The 18,341-nt window shown below is 37.1% G+C and overlaps 1 protein-coding gene across 5 annotated transcripts in view; it reads left to right on the top strand.

The window, feature by feature from the left end:
* rptor (regulatory associated protein of MTOR, complex 1) overlaps positions 1-18,341 on the top strand; it is a 139,924-nt gene that overhangs the window by 98,058 nt on the left and 23,525 nt on the right. For all 5 annotated transcript variants that reach the window (XR_006370320.1, XR_006370321.1, XM_044113284.1 and 2 more), the window contains exons 20-26: positions 201-341; positions 3,035-3,190; positions 9,794-9,912; positions 12,315-12,418; positions 12,500-12,677; positions 12,773-12,883; positions 17,732-17,837. Coding sequence is in view for 3 of the 5 variants with exons in the window: in XM_044113284.1 (XP_043969219.1) it covers positions 201-341; positions 3,035-3,190; positions 9,794-9,912; positions 12,315-12,418; positions 12,500-12,677; positions 12,773-12,883; positions 17,732-17,837 (915 nt within the window). In the remaining 2 variants the exon portion in view is untranslated. The remainder of the gene's footprint in view (positions 1-200; positions 342-3,034; positions 3,191-9,793; positions 9,913-12,314; positions 12,419-12,499; positions 12,678-12,772; positions 12,884-17,731; positions 17,838-18,341) is intronic.

Raw genomic sequence — 18,341 nt, 5'->3', positions numbered from 1 at the left:
AGTTCAGATAGGCGTGGCTTCACCTTGGCAAACAACGCATATACGTATGGAAATATTCTCCAGTTTTACAAGTTCAGTTTAAAATTTAATGTGCCTTAATTCACACAGTTTACCAAACATGAAAGCAGCAGAAGGTTTTGTCTTTAAATTTCAAACATCAATAACATATTTTTTCTTCTTCTGCCTCTGTTGACAATCAGAACCCGGCAACATGACTCCAGTGAGAGACAGCCCGGCCATCCCTCGTCTGCGATCCGTCAATTCTTACACTAATATCCGAGCAGTAACCACCGCCCGCAACCTGAACAAAAGTCTGCAGAACCTCAACCTGAATGAAGAAGGTATGACAGATAGAGAGAAATGGATGCTGAGAAACTGAGATTAAAGGCATCTGTTTGTAGGAGGGGAATAAAATGACCAAACTTTATTTTCTCAATTAAAAACAAACCCAGAAATGAAATTCTTCAGATGGAATTTATGGTGCACAATATATTGCATAGCACTTGCCATTGCAATTTCAGTTTTTGCTGTATTATAATCACATAGTGCTACTCAGCTGAAATATTTGGTAGGAAATTATTGTTTGAGTGCCAGCCATTCAAATTCAGCACAACAGCACTGAACGTTCACCATCTTCCATGGCTGCTGTGTGTTTTGAGTGGCTGCGATTCCAAACCCTATAAAAAAGGGATATTTTAATAAACCTAAAAACAGAAAGAATTTGGAAAATGTGTGTTTATCATAACATTATCTAAATATTTAGTGATAGGATTACGATTAGGTTTTTTTCTAATGTTGTGCAGCCATATATTTAATATATCTACACTCTTTATGGAATATGATAGAAAGTGACCCTGGTGGAGTTTTCATTGGGGAGCTCAACTTTTTCATTCACTTCATTCCCTGTATCCAGGCAGAGCAGAGAACCTGACACATGTAGTTCAAGTATTCATGAAAATGAATTGTGGTAATTTAAATTCTTTTTTACACATTAATTGCTTCTGTACCTTCAATCCCCCAACCACTCTTCAGATTCTTCAGAGCTACTTTAAAATACCAATTTTAACATTTTTAGTCCTGTACTTAAATGGGTTTATCTTTCTTTTTGTACGACATTTTTCCCATCCACTTAATTTCCAGTTTATTATGTGGTGATTCTTTTTTTTAAGAGGCAGTTCTGCTTATCCTATTGAACAGAAATAGTTTTCAGTTTCCCTCTTAGCTATTATTAACGGGGTAGCTCTACTAAGAATATGATTTCATATCTACTGAATTTACTGAGAACATCCAATAAAAAGAGCTCCGATGTTATTTTCCTCATTCAGATTGTTCTTGGAAACCCTGAGCTGTCCATGGTGCTGAAGGTTTGAGACATTTCTTGTGGGGTTAGAGGCTGCAGGACTGTTAAATATGACGTATTATATTCCTGTGAATGAATAATAATTCTTGAATATTGTTCAGTTTCATTGAAAATTTTGTTGACAGTAATAGAACATTTACTGAATGTTGTTGCTGTATTTTTAACTTGATGAGAGAGATACCTTACAGTGGATGGTGAGCATGTTAGGGACTTTTGAAGGAACACATTATTGAAACCGCTATTCAATAGGCCCCAAGTTTGAATTAAACCAAAATATTCATCTAAAGTTCAGGGTTTGTTTCTCTTTGAATAAACCAACCTGACGAGAGCAGACGTCTCAAGACCTGCATGCCACATTCAGCCTTTTTCAGGTTGCCTCAATACTAGGCAACATAGAGCTTTACACCAATCAGTCCTTGGATTTCTGGTTTCCATTTTTTATATTTTGTCAATTTCTGTGATTGAATTTGACAATCTCAAAGTAGAGCAAAGTAATTTAAGAAAACTGCTTACATTTCAGTTCATCCTAATGCAACTTGTTAGTTGGCTTGTTGTTAACATTTGTCAAATAGCAGCATATTATGCACAACCTATATGAACCATGTCTCAGCCCAACGCTCCTAAAAGTGGCTGAGAATAATGGAAAGGCAATGTTATGATAACTTGCTGAAGGTAGACGGTAAGAAAGGGCAGGAGCCTCTTAAAGAAACAGAGGCCTAATTTTAAGACATCAGATACGGCTATGATTGAGTAATTTGATATATAAAGTATTGCCATAACAACTGAAGATAACATAGTTACTTGACTCTGCTATAAAATGGCTCTATGTGCCTGGAAAATTTATAATGCTGCCCTCCTCTCTTAAAGACCGATAACTGGAGCAGAATACCTCCTGTTGGTCATCCTTCCAAATGACTCAAATTCCTTCTTATTTTTATTTATTTTTTACCTTTTTTACCTGATTTAGTTAAATGTCGATATCATACAGCCTCCTGCAGCTGTATTTATCAGGCTGAAAAAGTGTAACCGTTTTGTTCATTAAAATAGGTTCCAAATAAAGACAAATGATCCCATTTACAGCCATCTGTAGAAATGTCAGTCTAACATTTCCTCCCACAACTTCCCAAGCACACACCAGCCTGCTGTCACTCCCAGCCTTCTGTGTTTCTGACACCTCTGGGTGATTCAGGCAGCCAGAGCCAGGCGTGCTCCCCTCCGAACCAGCGCTGCCACACTGAGTAATGCATGAGCTGCATGTAGCGCTAAATCACCAGCGCTCGGTGAAGTGCCTAACCTACTGCTGACACCATTTCTAATTCACCTTCTCGGTGCTCGTTCCGATGTGCAGGGATGTTTATCATCAATGAGCTCCGAGCAGAGCGGCTCTTTATTCTCTACCAATCTCCATTCTCACATTTCAGCCTGTGGTTTGTTAGGAGGATGCATGGCATTTGAGCTTGTATGAGTCAGAGTAATGTTTGGGGAAACTGTGAGCTACAGCAGCTCATGCCTGGACCGGAAAACTCGCATGAAGTTATGATAGGTTATTCTCCATGGACAAGTATGTTTGCTTACTTATTGGGGTGTAATATGGTTTCCTTTATTTTTATTTTACAATTTATCCAGCAGCAACTGGAGTAATAAATGCCACTTTTCTCAATTTCTGCTCTTTAGGCGGCCCAGCAGCCTTCTCTCCTGGTAACCTGAGCACCAGCAGCAGCGCCAGCAGCACGCTGGGGAGTCCCGACAACGACGAGTACATCCTCTCGTTTGAAACCATCGACAAGATGCGGCGGGTTTCTTCATATTCCTCCCTAAACTCCCTTATAGGTAACAACCATCCCACAGTTTCAGGACAGTAGATCGGTTCAGATTCCCTACTTAAATTGGGTAAATGTGTCACGTTATATGGGTTCTGGAAGAGATCTTTTTGGTTCAGGTGGATGGCAGCTTACAAAATAGCACATATAACAGAAAGCTGGTTTTATCTAGCAGTAATACAGAAAAAAAACGTGCTTCAAAGTCAAGCTTCTCTTCTATGAGCTTTTTTTATGTTCTTCTCTTTTTCTCATTCAGCCTTTAAAGTTCCCTTTATTCTGGAGCTTATTTTTCCAAAAGCTTCAATCAGGGTTGATATCAAAGAAGTCTCAAGCATACGAAACAACATCTCAGTTTTACAAAGGTTTCACTGTTTCTTTCTCTTCTCACTAATATGTCTCAATCACACTTTAGTTTACTGGGTGCAGCTTTATTATCCCTGATGCACTGCAAACTCAAAGACGGGCCTCATAATATCCAGGCTTGTTGATTCCAATCATATTTGATTGAAAAATAAATATATGTTTTCATTTTTGTTATCTAGTCCAAATATAACCAATATATTGAATATTTTATTGCTTATACTAACTTATTGGGTGTTCTTAGTTTCCGTGTAGAATTAGTTTGTATCAGTGTTAATGGTTAAACAAAACCAAACTTTGTAGCACATCCCTATTTCAGTAAAAACCAGACCTGTCAATGCCAGTTGAATGTGATTTGTGTTCATAAATAACATACGGACAGGCTGTCATCCATGCAAGAACCGCTGCTGAGTTGAAGGGATATTTCAACAATCATATGGAAAATATGATTTATTTTTTTTGTTATATTTATGCAGAAATCAAAGTTGATTTAACAAAAAAAGTACACTAGATACTTTTGTTATAAGTGAAGCAATAAACTCATGTTGCATTAAACCTGCAGCAGTTTTGAGCAGGATTTTATGCGTTGATTACAATCATCACGGTGTATCTGCCCCACCTAAACCTCTGTGATGCTGCAGCTCAGACAGCAGCTGCTACAGGTTTTAACCAGACAGAAAATTACAAACAGTAGAGGACGAAGGCACTTTGGAGAGACTGGGACCTTTGGGCATCCCATAGGAGAGTCACTGCTTCCAAACAACAGTCGGGATAAACAAAGTGTAAAGAGCATCAGGGAGGAGCACGAAGGACATTAAAGTGCTTTTCTTGATCTTCCCTGCACTGTCTATTGCTCTCTGGTGTTTGGCAGGCTTAACTATCTGCTCAGGCAGCCACTAAATAACAGCTAATTAGTAGTTCCCACCACCTCAACAACAGAAATATAAACCTTTTTCTCTTTTTTTATTCCTGATTTGCACGTCTCTCTATGTTCTCCACTGCTGTGTCATGCCCAGTTTTGTCATTTTAACTTTGAATGTTTGCAATCAAAACATAAATCTTAAATTAACTTATAATAAAAGTTCAGATCCCAAGGAGACTTTTTTTTTCTAGCACATTTTCTTTCAGCTCCACCCTAAATTAATTCCAGTTGCTTTGTTTGCATAGCTTCATATCAGATAGTGCTATTTTTTTTTTTTTTTTTTACAGCTTCAGTACAAAGTGGTGTGTAACTATGTTTACAAAAATATAAAAAAAAATTTCCCTGAAACTCATTCAGATCATTCTTTTCCATTTTCTTCAGGAAACAATTTAACATTTTTGAACTGAATCTTAAAAATCCAAATCTAATCCAAATCCACTACTATCATTTACTATCATCATCGCTTCTTGCTGAAATTTTGGGTTTGTCTTTTCAAAACACTCAAAATTAAAGCCTTGAAAATGAATGTTTGATGAAAGAAACAGTAACAAACAGCAGTTTGGCGCAACATCTGCTCTTTCACTTTCATCCAACAAATCAACTATTTGATGCTCGTTCTAAACCTTTTTCAAGCCACTTACTCCTGCAACGAGGTTCCTGGGTAAGCAGGTTAAAAGACATATTGGCCCCTCGCCCACTCAGCTCTGTGCCAGCCACATAGTCCTGGCCTCCCAGTGAGCCTGTTTGAACCCACACCTTGCGTGTTGCTGCATGCATAAGCAAAAAGGCTGCATTCATAGAGCATAAACTACATATAATCATAAATGATATTTATATTGTTTTTTGTTTGTTTGTTCTCCATTGTGTTGTGACCAGAAATCACCTATCGGTTTATTAGACTCTTCACTTGTCAGTCTGGTTTGTTTGTTCTTTCGCTCCTTTCTTGTTTGGCTTGAAGTTGTTCTCATGAAACCCATGGAGCTTTGTTTTCCCTCTCTTGAAAACTTCTAAATTGCTCCCTCGTTTTGATCTCCATTTTGGTTTTATCAAATCTCTATGTGAACAAAACTAAGAAGTGAGGGCCTGCGCGTTATCATGCAGCGGTTTGGAGCAAATTGGAGCCATAAATGCTGTTTGCGGCCTCTGCTCAACACCGGGCTGCCGGAGAGCAGCAGGACAGCAAAGCTGTGTGGGAGGGCAGAGTTGGAGTAAAGTGATTTATTAACTTCCCACTACTATCATTTGTACAAATCCTACCACACTGTGGAGACCACACTGCTGTCTCTGTTAGGCACTATTGTTTTGAAAAATGAAGGCAAGGCTTAGTTTTGTCCATTAACTGGGATGCAGGGTAGAATATAAGGATATTGTAGATGCAGAGGTCCCACGCAGTCTAGATAAATTCTGATTTTCATATAAAGATCTCAAATGTCTTGATTAGAGTGTGAAAAGGAGCATGAAAAGGTTTTCATCTGTCTGTTGGTCCATCATCCACCTATTCATCCTCCCATCCACAGTTTTATTTCTTCATCCATGTATCAGTGTTTCCTCCATCTACCTATACAATAATCCATGTTTTTTCCATCCATACATCCATCTATTCATCTCTGTTAATGATTTGTTCATCCACCGATTACCCATCTATCACTTAATTTGTTTAGTTGTCTATCCATGTTTTACCCATCCGTCGTCAATCCATCTGTATCCTCATCATCCATCCCAGATTTTCTATTTTTTTTAGACTATAAATCCAAAGCAAATTGGATCATTAGCGATGTACAGAAATACATAATATTTTCCTTCTGATTTAAACCTCTGTTTGGTTAAAACATAAAGTAAGCATATATATATATATATATATATATATCAACTATATATATATAGTTATATATATATAACTCTATATAACTATATATATAGTTATATATATAGTTATATATATATAGTTTAGTTTATATATATAAACTAAACTATATATATATAGTTTAGTATATAGTATAGTTTCATATATATATATATGAAACTATATATATATAACTATATATATAACTATATATATAGTTATATATAGTTATATATATATAACTATATATATATAGTTGATATATATATATATATATAACTATATATATATATATATATATATATATATATGCGTTGTTTAATGTGCTGACACAACTTTCACTGGTGTTTTTCTTACAGTTAACATCAGAACTATTATCTCCTGTGATGAAATCACATAAAACGTATAATTTCCATTGGTGTGACGTCAATAAAAACTGGTCATACTTGTATTGCTTCCAAAAGAACAAAGATAAATTCTCCACAAAGTTTGAAAAGTACATTGTATTGACTTGTTGAATTGCAACATGAACTAACCTTGAATGTAGAGGAGCTTTCCATCCTTATCTCTAAACCCCCACTAAGTTCCAGCTGGGTAAATATACAATGAGTTTTGCATAAATCTAGCTGCAGCTGCTATAATTAAGTGAATACTTTTTTTAAGGTTATATAAACAATTAAAAAGAGAATTAAAAATCTATTTATTTCTTCGTCTAACCTTTAAGAGATCATAATGTTATTCTTTTAGTTAAAAAACTTCTGCTGAATATATAAAACATGTTGAAGAGACACAATTAGGCTCGAGGGATATGAAAAATAGCCGGAAAAATGACAGACATCATTGCTGCCTTCAAATTCAATGAATTATGAGTTTACCTGTGCACTACTGGTAAACTCATAATTTACCTGCCATGTTTGTGGAGAACATGGCAGGTTTGTCATTCAGAGCAAATGTACCCAAGCTAATTGGTAAAACATCCAGAATACACAGCACTGGCTCAACCCATGTATTAGTTGATGTGTAAATGTTCAGACACAAGAAACTGCATTACATCGGCTGTAAAAGCTGCTATAACTAATGGAAGAATATAGACAGAAGTTCTCATGCTCAACAGCACATAAATTGACTCTTTAAAAGCAGAGCATTGACTAATATGGCACTGAATACACTAGGAAACATAATATAATTGATAAGAATCGCTACCAGCACTCTAAGCATCTGTTTTGGAAAGATAATTTACACATTAGTTAAGTGGACAATTTTTATCTAGATTATTCTTTCAACACGAACAGCTTTAAGTTTTACAGTTTGACATAAATGTTGAATGCATCTGATTTTACGCTAGCATTTATATTTTGAAACATTCTGGATCTGAATTGACTATTATTTTTTTCAGGGGTTTATATCCACTTGGTGGATTTGATGTGTTTTTCTGTTTAAAGAGCATCATGCTTTTTGCAGTGGAACTTCAGGGATGCTTTAAAAACAGCTTGAACAATTTTTTATGTTGCAGCGCTTAAGGCCCTTAAAATCCCTGTGGTGTGTTAACTGTAATTTGAGCCATTTGCGAGAAATTTGGAGGCACTAAAAAAGGAGGTGCAGTGGGTCATTTAGTTAGCACTTTAACATCTTTATGACTTCACATTTATTTCACTTTTGCTCAAATGACACGAGTGACGGATAAGGACGTGCTGCAGCTTCACATTCACCATGACGCTGTCTGTCATGATGTCCCTGTAGAGTCAGTACAGTTTTAATTTGTATGCTCTTATGATGTAAACCAGTCGTGCTTTGCTTTTTTTCTACTATCTATTTACTGCAGCAGTTGCCTTGCTAATCACATTCTGTCCCTCTACCACTTTCCCTCCCAATTTTTTTTTACTTTTTTGAAATTCTCTGCTTTTGTCAGAGGACACTGGGTTCTGAAATAAGTTGTCCCCTTTTGTCCTCATTTTTCTACTCCAGACATGCCTTCCAACCTCTCTAGCAGAAACCCTTTTCTGGTTTCGTACACTTTCAACCTAATGCGCCAGCTTTAACCCTCTTTGTCTTTCTTCCCGTTTCAGTCATCTCTCTGTGGTGTCCGCTCTTTTAGGCATGGGACTAGTGATTGTTCCCCTGAGTCCTCTTTGGAGAGGGGTTTCCTCAGTAACTGGGTCCAGACTTCAGTCATTCCTGGTTTTTTTGCCATTTATGTACTTAGAAGGAGCGGATGCATGGGCGGAAACATCTGCAAGGGAGGAAAGTGAAGGAGGATCAACTTTAAAGAGAGAAGGGACATATTAGAGGATCTCTGAAGCAACCTGAAGCTGAGGAGGAAGACGAGAAGTTTAATAAGTTGGAGACAAAAAGAAGCAAGAAATAAATGAGCGAAAGGAAGTAAAACTCCCCACTTAGGGCAGGTTTTTAGTACGGTTGGTTGGTGAAGACTCCAAATAAGGAGTAGAAAATGAAAAGGCCCTACTCTATTTTATACCATCTCAAGTTTATCAAGATCTATTTTTATGTTGAATATTTATAATCTGCTTAGAGATGTTGATATGCCCACAGAGATAAAAAATCTCTGGGTTTACGTTATTATAAGACCAAGAATATCTTGTAATTTCTAAGTTATAATGAAGTATTTGTTCCATAAATGCTAGAACACAAAATTTCGGAGGTTAACAATATATTTTTGTAGTATTTGGTAGAGTTTCCCTTTAAACTGTATGAGTAGAGTCAAACTTTAGCATATTCTGTCCACAGTGACTCACTGGAATGTTGTCTCGTTCCTTCTGACAGAACTGCTGTGATTGACTCATGTTTGTAGGCCTCCATGCTGACACACACCTTCTCAGCTTTTCTAACAGACAGGTACCAGGGCTTTGAGGTGGACACTTCAAAATATAGGCAATGTCTTTAAGTCTTTTTGTAACTACCTTCTCTTAGCGTTATTGTCCATTTGGAAGACCCATTTGTGCCCAAACTTTAACTTCCTGAAGTCTTTAGATTTTTTTCTTAGTGTTTCCTCCTAAATGTTCTTTCATTATCCTGTCATTATTTTGTGAAGTGCAACACAAAATAATGCTGCTACTCCTCTACTTCATAGTTGGGACAGTGCTCTTAGGCTTGCATACGTCTCCATTTTTTCTCTAATTGTAACTACAATCCTTAAAGCCAAACACGTCAATGATTTTTTTTTTTTTAGATCACAGTAATTGCACTGTGGGTAACGACAATCTCCTACCAGGTTCATCCAGCTTCTTCACAAGATGTTTTTCTTTTATTCTGGGGTTGATGTGCATGTTTCATACCCAAACACATTCATCTCTGGAACACAGAGCCTGTATACTGAACTGCGTGATAACAATAACAGAAAGAGTCATGTTGTCTTATGTATTTTTTTAACAGCTCTGAATATGTGGCTTTCATCTCTAGCTCTTCATCTGCTGTGTTTTTATTGTTTGGTGAAATGTCTGAACTCGTCTCTTTCTGTGTATCTTTTCCAGGTGTGTCCTTCAACAGTGTTTATACCCAGATATGGAGAGTGCTGCTCCACCTAGCCGCAGATCCGTTCCCAGAGGTTTCAGATTTGGCCATGAAAGTGCTCAATAGCATCGCATACAAGGTTTGTTGTGGTTAAAGTTTCTGATAATATGAAGACTCAATGACTTATCATTGCAGAAATAAGGTAGAAGTTGGCAGCTATTGTTTAAGATGTTACTGCGCTGTAATTTGTTGTTTCTTACAAAATTACAAATTCGAAATGTAGAGCTACATTTTGCTTTATTTCACTCTATAATAAAAACTAGTCACATAACAATCAGCAGGATATTCTACTGAATGTATCAGTAATGAGTCTGTTTCTGTTGTTGTAAACAAAGGTTTACACATTCCTGTTAAAATGGCTGATTTTTATGACGTAAAAGCATAAGTTCATCATTGACCATTTCAAAACTTTTATTTTATCCTTTGATATCAGATTCAAAAGCAGCATACAGTCCGTCAGTCTTAATTGTGTTCTGATTAATCATGCTGGGATTAGTTTGGATAAATTATTGGCCTCATAATATTAAAAACCTGACTTTTTTTTTTTTACTCTTCTCTGTTACTTAAAATAAATACCTATGAGTCGTCTTCCCTCAGTGACAGCATCCACAGGGAAGAGTGTTGTTGTAATCCCACCTTAGTCCACTGATTGGAAAAATATTTTTTTTTATGCTGTCACATCTGTCACATTCAGTCACCAAAAGATTTTTCGATCACCAGCCGATTTCTCTATCAAGTAGATTTTGCAACTTTGTTATTCAGTAGCAGTGACAACAGAATGTAAAGGCTGCTGACTTCTGCCATAGATGGAGCACATGCTGATTTGTTTCCTACAAAGACTTGAGCAAAGGCAACTTAATCAAAGACTTTCTTCTTAGGTTCACAAGTGTTAACATCAGCTTAACAGAGAATCCAGCTCTTTTAATTAGGATTTTGACTTTCAAATGTTATTGATTTTAACTAAGTGGACAAGGTCAGAAGCTAATTAAGATTTACTTGCTTCTCAGATGATCAATACATTGAATTTTTTTCTCTCTCTATTCTGTCCAGCTATTTTCCTTCTTATTGATTTTTGATTATGTCGATATCTTCTGAAATATTAGACTTCAGTTGCATTTCATGTTTCATTGCTTCATATTTCTGCAGTTTTTTTTACTTGATAAACGTAAATCTTTAGTGCAGATTATCAGATAAATGTTGATTCACTGCCACTGTGCCTCTCTTTAATTTTACCTGATAAAATGTTTTGATTTACAAACATGACATGCATTTAATTTAGGAGGTGGTATAAGATATTCAACTGAGAGACACTGCAGGAATACCTCAGCTGGGCCCTACGGCAGCTTACGCTCATTCATAGAGAAAACATGTTCTGGGATTAGTTTGGATAAATTATTGGCCTGGATTGACTGAGTTTCAAGGCAGTATTTGGAGATGGATTTTGCTGAGGCAAACAAGCTCCCAGTGGGGGAGTTTCCCAGTGGGAAGTAGAGAATCTAGTGGAAACAATTACCCCAGTTTACCAACAACTCTGCGTAAAGCAGATGAGGTGTGAGTCCTGCCCCTTTTGTGTGACGCTTCTTCAATTAAGGATCATGTATAAGTTGCAAAACTGGTTCAGATTACTTAATGAGGTTTCAGGTAAACAGGTTATATCACCTGTTTGGTTCGTCTTTTGTTCTCTAAAGTTACATTCATGTTTTCCTGGTAAATCTGTTTGGGCTTGCTGTAGATTCAGTTTATTTTCAAAAATATATTTCTGCTTTCTTAGCCATACACTGTCTTATCAACATGAGAAAAAAAAAAGCTTCCCATTAGCTTTGTATCTACTTTTCCACTTCCGCAGAATCTCTATTAAATCTGTCTCACGCTAATGGCTTCTTGGTGCATCGCTCATATCTCATATCAGATCTCTTTCCTCTGTCACAAACACTGTAGATTTCATAGAAAATGTGTAACTTTTACATTAAGCTGCTCTGCCCCCCTCCAGCCTGTTAGATGCACAAACAAACAAAAGATGCTTGCTACAATCTGGTAATTAGCATAGAAATCAAATCCCAGCCAATGCCAGCCAGTGAAATGTGTTTGCCTGTGCTAACAAGATTTAAGTAGCCCAGTTTTTTTCTGCACCGAGCTCCAGTAAACAACAACTCTACTATTCATCAGTGATGCTTCGCCTCCATTGTCCTTATTAGGTTTACCCCTCCCTCACACACCATCGTTAGACACCTCACAATGAAGAGGCGATATTACCTGCTTCACCTAATGAGATAAACTTCTTGAAATTTAGGCAAAGTTTGTAAAGTGCTGCACTTCTTAGTGCTGCAGCTGGAGGTGATAATCAGATTTTATGTGTTTTGTGTGTTTCTAAGCCAAACAAAATGATGTTAGCCTTTGAAACAGTTGAATACTACGAGAACTGGTTACTACCTTTTCATATTTGAAGAACAGCCCTGCAGTAAATGCTTGTTTTTTCACCAGGCAACCATGAACGCCAGACCTCAGAGGATCCTGGACTCTGGATCTCTGACTCAGTCGGCGCCGGCCAGTCCCACCAGCAAAGGCACGCACATCCATCAGGCAGGGTGAGTAAATCATAATTAATTTAGATGTTGATTTTTGTTGTGACTTTTAAATGCATCTTCATTGCGTCATTGTTCCTCCAGCGGCTCTCCGCCCATGCCCAGTACCAGCAGCTCCAGTCTGACCAATGACGTCCCTAAGCCCCCTGCCAGAGAGCAGCCAGCAACACGGCCCCCCTACACCCCAACGCTGGGAGGACAGGCCCCCCACTCACATCAGTTCCCCCGCACGCGCAAGATGTTTGACAAGGGACCAGAACAGGTGAAGGAAAAAAACTCTGTTGTGGGAAAAAACAGATTTTAACTGGAAAAAAGAGCTTCTCAGCGTTGAGCATGTGTTCTTGTGCGTGGGTTCAGACAGGTGAAGATGGTGAGGAGCCGGGTGGTCACAGGAACTACGTGAGTCTGGCCCTGCAAACAGGCCTGTGTGACTGGAGTGCCAAGTATTTCGCTCAGCCCGTCATGAAGGTGAGTGTCCTGGTTTTAAACCATCTTTTCTAATGAGGAAACAAGTACACCTGCTTAAGGTTTTTTTTTTTTTTTCTAACTGAGCAATTAGACGTTCACAGTAGAAGAAGCCATTACTCCAAAAGCATTAAGCAAATAGCCTAAATGCACTCATAGCCAGAGACCGTATGGTTTGAAGACATGTCCTGTGATGGAGCTGGAATTGGAGTTTGGGCCATAATGGTCTTTATTATATGTGGAGGGAAAAGCTGGCAGGTTGCAAACCTGAGACCAGCATCCTCACTGTGAAGTACGGTGCTGGCCGCATCATGATGTAGAGATGCTTGGCTGCAATAGGAACACTTTACGTATGGATCTTCCAAGTAGTCAATGACCCTATAAGCATCCCACTAAATTAGTTACACATCGACTTGTACAAGAAAAGGAAACTTGTGGAAGGATGGCTAAAACATTTGACATTTTTAAATGTCTGAATTTAAAGAAAGTAAATATATTTCTTATCATCAATATATTTAGCAAATATTAAACAGTTATTTTACTGAGTGGCACAAAACAGTGACATAACCAGCTTGGGTTTGGCCCAATTTGTCCTGTGAGAAAATAAACACTGCGTGTTTTTACACAGTTTCTGTAAATGTCTGGTTTCAGCTGTATTTACTTGCTCTGGTGACTTCAGGTAGTTGCTAAACCATAAACAGACTACATTTATTTTGCTCTTTTCTTGTCTTTTTGACATCTGAAAGACTTGAAGACACTAAAAGCTGCACTCACATATTCACAGAAACATTCATGCATGTATTTTTAAATTGTGTTGTGTTTTGCACTGACACATGCAGAGTGATGAGGCGAAGAGACAAATCATACCTCTGTGTCTTTAAGGACTTTTCGACACTTTAAGTCTCCAGTCTGGTATCAAACCACCGACCTTCTTCTGACTGGCTGACGACCGCTCGCTCTTTTGAGCTTTACTCATTCTTTGTTGCTAAGCAACAGTGAAAAAGGATATGACCGTTTATTTTCCGTTTTCACATATTCATGTGAATTTTCATCATAGCTGTTTGTTTATTCCCCATTCTGCAGAGATTTAGGAACACAGTGATCCATTCAGGTATGGGAAGTCAGGGTTTAAAAAGTTTATTTTAAAAAGTAATAAACTGATATGTGAAACTGCAAGGTAGGGACCAGTCATTGGAGGGGGAAAGCACCTGCTGCTTCTTCAAAATGGCTTCACTGAATAATTGAGCACTCAGGTCCATAATGTAACATCCTCCACAGGGAAATTTTATATGAAGCACAGTGATTTTGTTATACCTGGTAGTTGGTGATGGATTTCCGTATTTACTCAAGTTTTCCTTTGTTTTTATAAAAAAAGAAGATATTAAGCATCTTTAAAAGCTAACTATATTGTTAATTAGAAACAAAAAACAAGTCAGAAAGCTGTACATCACATGCGAACCTGTCCCGGTGAGACTAACTAATAGGATGAAACTATTAGGTTTTCAGAACATTTTAGAAAAAAAGTATCGTTGGTTTTAAAAAAGAGACAATAGTTTACAACAGGCATGGGAAAGTTAGATTTTCTTTTGGGACGATAAGTACAATCATGGTAATAACACAGATGTTTCAGACCACAAAACTACGACACCCCAGAAAAAGAATGATTTCATTAATTTTATATGCCATCATTTAGATTGTAAAATGTACCTCTATTTAAATGTGTAAATAAAATATTAAACAATTAAATATTGATTGTTTTCCTATTATTTATTTATTAATTATGTATCATAAATCCTATATAATTTTTTTAAGTGTGTGGCTCAATAAATAGGTTCTTTCTGATTGATTAACTTAGAAAGCAGTTCAACTGTCGACCAACAACGGCACTAACTTTGATGTGCCGCGAAAAATAAATTAAACAAATTATATAATTGAAGAAATAAATCAGAAGATTAAATAAAAATGATAATAATTAATTGAATTTAAGTTTAATATTTTTATTTCATTCTTTATGTAGTCACAAACTTTCCTAAAACATTTTAAAATTATTGCTACATGTACATATGTATTTACTTTATGAATGTATTTTCAGTTTTATTTACATATTTGCAAACACATACACTTTTTTTCAGCAATGTGTACCATAGTACCATCATATTGTTTTTATCACAATATGATTAAATTAAGTTATATTTAAATTAGAAAAGCAACAAATATTTTGTCATCTGCTTAAAAGTTGACATTTGAGATTACTTGGGTATTGCTGTGTTATTTTAGTCTATGCAAGAAGAAGGAGACAATATGTAAACTCAAAATCTTCTTGTAAAATTGGCTACAGTAAATCAGAGTCCCAGTGGAAACTGGTTGCAGCAAAGTGCCTAAAGACCTAAAGGCATTTTATGTTGCTCAGTTTAAAGAATTGGTGCCATTAGCTTATTCTCTCCAGATCAGATCCACTTTTAATACTCTGTAACTCCAGTCCAATTCTTATACAGACAAAAAGAGCATCAATTCTGTGCTATATTTACAGCGTAATGATTTAGGAATTTCACAAATGACTTTTCTCTTATTTCACTGCAGCTATTTGTAGTTGTCAATAACTTGTGGTCAAATAGGGAAACTAGGGAAGGTATTGCAGGGCTTTGTTCAGCTTTAAGTAACATTGTGTTTAAATTTTCCAAACCTTCCAGACAAATATTCTCCCCGATTGAAGGTAAGTGTTGAGAACTGGTGCTATTTTCAGGAAGGAATAAAAAAAAAAACCAGGAGGTGTTTTTATTCTGTTTGGTTAAGCAGAGTTTGTTTGGTGCAGTTGTTCTCGAAGCACAGAGGTAGCTGCTCGGCACGACTCGGTTTGAGCAATAAATACATCTGGATGTTATCAGCACTCTTCCAGGTTTCTGTGGAACACTGTCCATCGTGGGTTTTCTAAGATTCACAAATAACCCAAACCAGAAGTAAAATTTCCAGTTTTTCCACTAGCTCCTTAGAATTCATGCACAAATAATTTTTTTTAGAAGTTTGGCATTTATGAAGAGCTCAAGAGGAGTCTCATCATGTATTGTAATACACATTTAAGTTTGGTCACCGTTGGAAAACCCGATGGTGTCCGAGCTTAAATTAATGATGGAGTTTGAACTTGTGAAAGCACATGTAAAAAATAAGAAAATGTAGTAGTGGAATATCCAGTCAGAATTCTGCCAGAATCGTTGGAAATCTACGAGTTTGTGATTTCTCAGTTACTTGCTAAGGGATAATTATTTAAACATTTTTAGGATTGTCTGTATATATTTAGGTGCGTGTGTGTGTTGTTTTGATCTTGTGTGAATTAGAGAAACTCCACAGTGATTTCCAACTTTTTCTTTTCAAAATTAACCCTGTAAAGAGAGCAGTTCAGTTCCATCCTTGAAGGTCTAAAATGTGTAAAATCTGTGCTCATGATGAGTGTGTGGCACCTTTAACCAGAACGACAAATGTTCCCAGAGGTTCTGCTTCGTGATACAGTTCATATTTTACTATAGATCTTTCTATGTGGAGAACTCACACTCATCTATCACCTAGGGGTCTCATTGCAGAATACGTCAGCTGCTGACACACAGCAGGGCAGCAGCAGTCTGAGCAGGCTTTTACCTTGACATGGCCCTCATAGTCACACTCATTTTCCCTCTCAGCTTGGAAAATACGTCAGAGTCCTCCTGCTGCACCTCCCTCCTCTCTTACTCAGTTAGGAGCCAGAGAGACCCAGAGGAACGGCCAAAGTTATTTATTCAGGGATCGGACTGTGAAGTGTTCGAATGTACATTTGTTTCAGAGACACATTTACACACGTCAAGGTGTTGATTGCATTCAGTAGTAGTGTAGTCACGTGGCGTTGAAGCTGTTTATTGAAGCTATTTAGCATTCAGTGGGTGTGGGAGGCTTTGCAGCAAAAAGGTGCTTAATAAGCACACATGGGCAGTCATCATCAAATACCACACACACACATGCAGCTTAACCGCTGCTGTTTATTTAAAAATCCTATATTTGTAATGCATGACTTTAATGCATTCATCTGGACGCCTGCTTTATTTTACACTGCATATTTAATGCAACCCTAATGAAAGACTTATTCTGTTCACTTAAAGCTGGGCACTAATTCTGTGGGGTCTCTTTTGTTATGCAAGCCTTAATCAAGTTTTTTTTTTTTAATACTGTCCCCCTGCTCAGCAGATGTGATTAGATGTAATTACAGGAAGGGATTTTGATACCTTGAGTCGTTTTTTTTTTCACAAGCTCATGAGCGTCCCCAATGTTGGTGCAGCAAAATTAGGTTTAAAACCGGGATGGATTAAATTATGACCTCTTCCAAATGCAGGCAGAGAGGGGAAACGGGAGAGCAGCATGATCTATGGTGATGTTATAGAAAATAAAACAACGAGATGTGAAGAAAAACAGAAAATGACCCATCCTTTCACCATTTATTTTCAGAAATGTCTTATTTTATTCTAACATCATGTTTTCACATTATTATTGCTTGTTTTACATGTACATCACAGATCTGGTTTATATTAACTTCCATAATGTTTCATGGGGGAAAACAACAAATTTCAAAGTTGCCCATTGATAAACCAATTGGTCATAGAAGAGTTGCTGCTTTTCTTGCAAAGCCACAAACAGAACTGTCATTTATTATCATTTGACACTAATTTGGTTGTGTAAAAAAAGAATTGCTGAATGTGACGTAAGTATTGAAAGTGAAGTAAAACGATTTACAGAAAGTCACGGGATAGAAGCGCACCAAACATCGTCCAGCTGTTGTTTTGTATTATGATGGAGGATTGTTAATGTTCCCTTTTTTTTACATCATCTCAGATTCCAGAGGAGCATGACCTGGAGAGCCAGGTCAGGATGGAGCGGCAGTGGAGGTTCCTGAGAAATGCTCGCGTTAGAAGGCAGAGTCGAGTCATCACACAAAGAGGTGAGTGGCACACAAACGGCTAATTAAATAACTTATAAAATAATCATTTAAATAGTAAACTAAAAATAAAAAACTGAAAAGATTTAATATAGAAGTAATTACTTGTTACTGTATTTTCCGGACTATAAGTACACCTCACTATAAGCCGCATCCACAAAGTTTTTTCAAAACAACTGGAAACGTACATATATAAGTCACACCAGACTATAAGGGCACAGCCTTTGCCGAACCACGGATTCATTCACGCCGAGCTTACATACAACTTAAAAGCTGCATCATATGAACCTCTTCGTGTTGCTTCCATAATGAGGGGGTGTGAGTTTGAAAACATTTCTCCATGGTGCCTGCTGCTAGCATGTGCTTGTTATAAATGAAGATCAGCACTTCTTTGATTTCCAATTTTGATTTCCAAAGATTCATTTCCTGTTAACGAACCCCCTGGTGGTTGAAGAAAAATCAATAGACCAGCCGCACCGAGCTATAAGCTGCATTGTTCAAAGCGTG

This window comes from Gambusia affinis, linkage group LG04 (genome assembly GCF_019740435.1).
Source record: "Gambusia affinis linkage group LG04, SWU_Gaff_1.0, whole genome shotgun sequence".
Taxonomy (NCBI): domain Eukaryota; kingdom Metazoa; phylum Chordata; class Actinopteri; order Cyprinodontiformes; family Poeciliidae; genus Gambusia; species Gambusia affinis.
The sequence above is the reverse complement of the archived record's forward strand: the minus strand, read 5'-3'. Positions and strand labels throughout refer to the sequence as shown.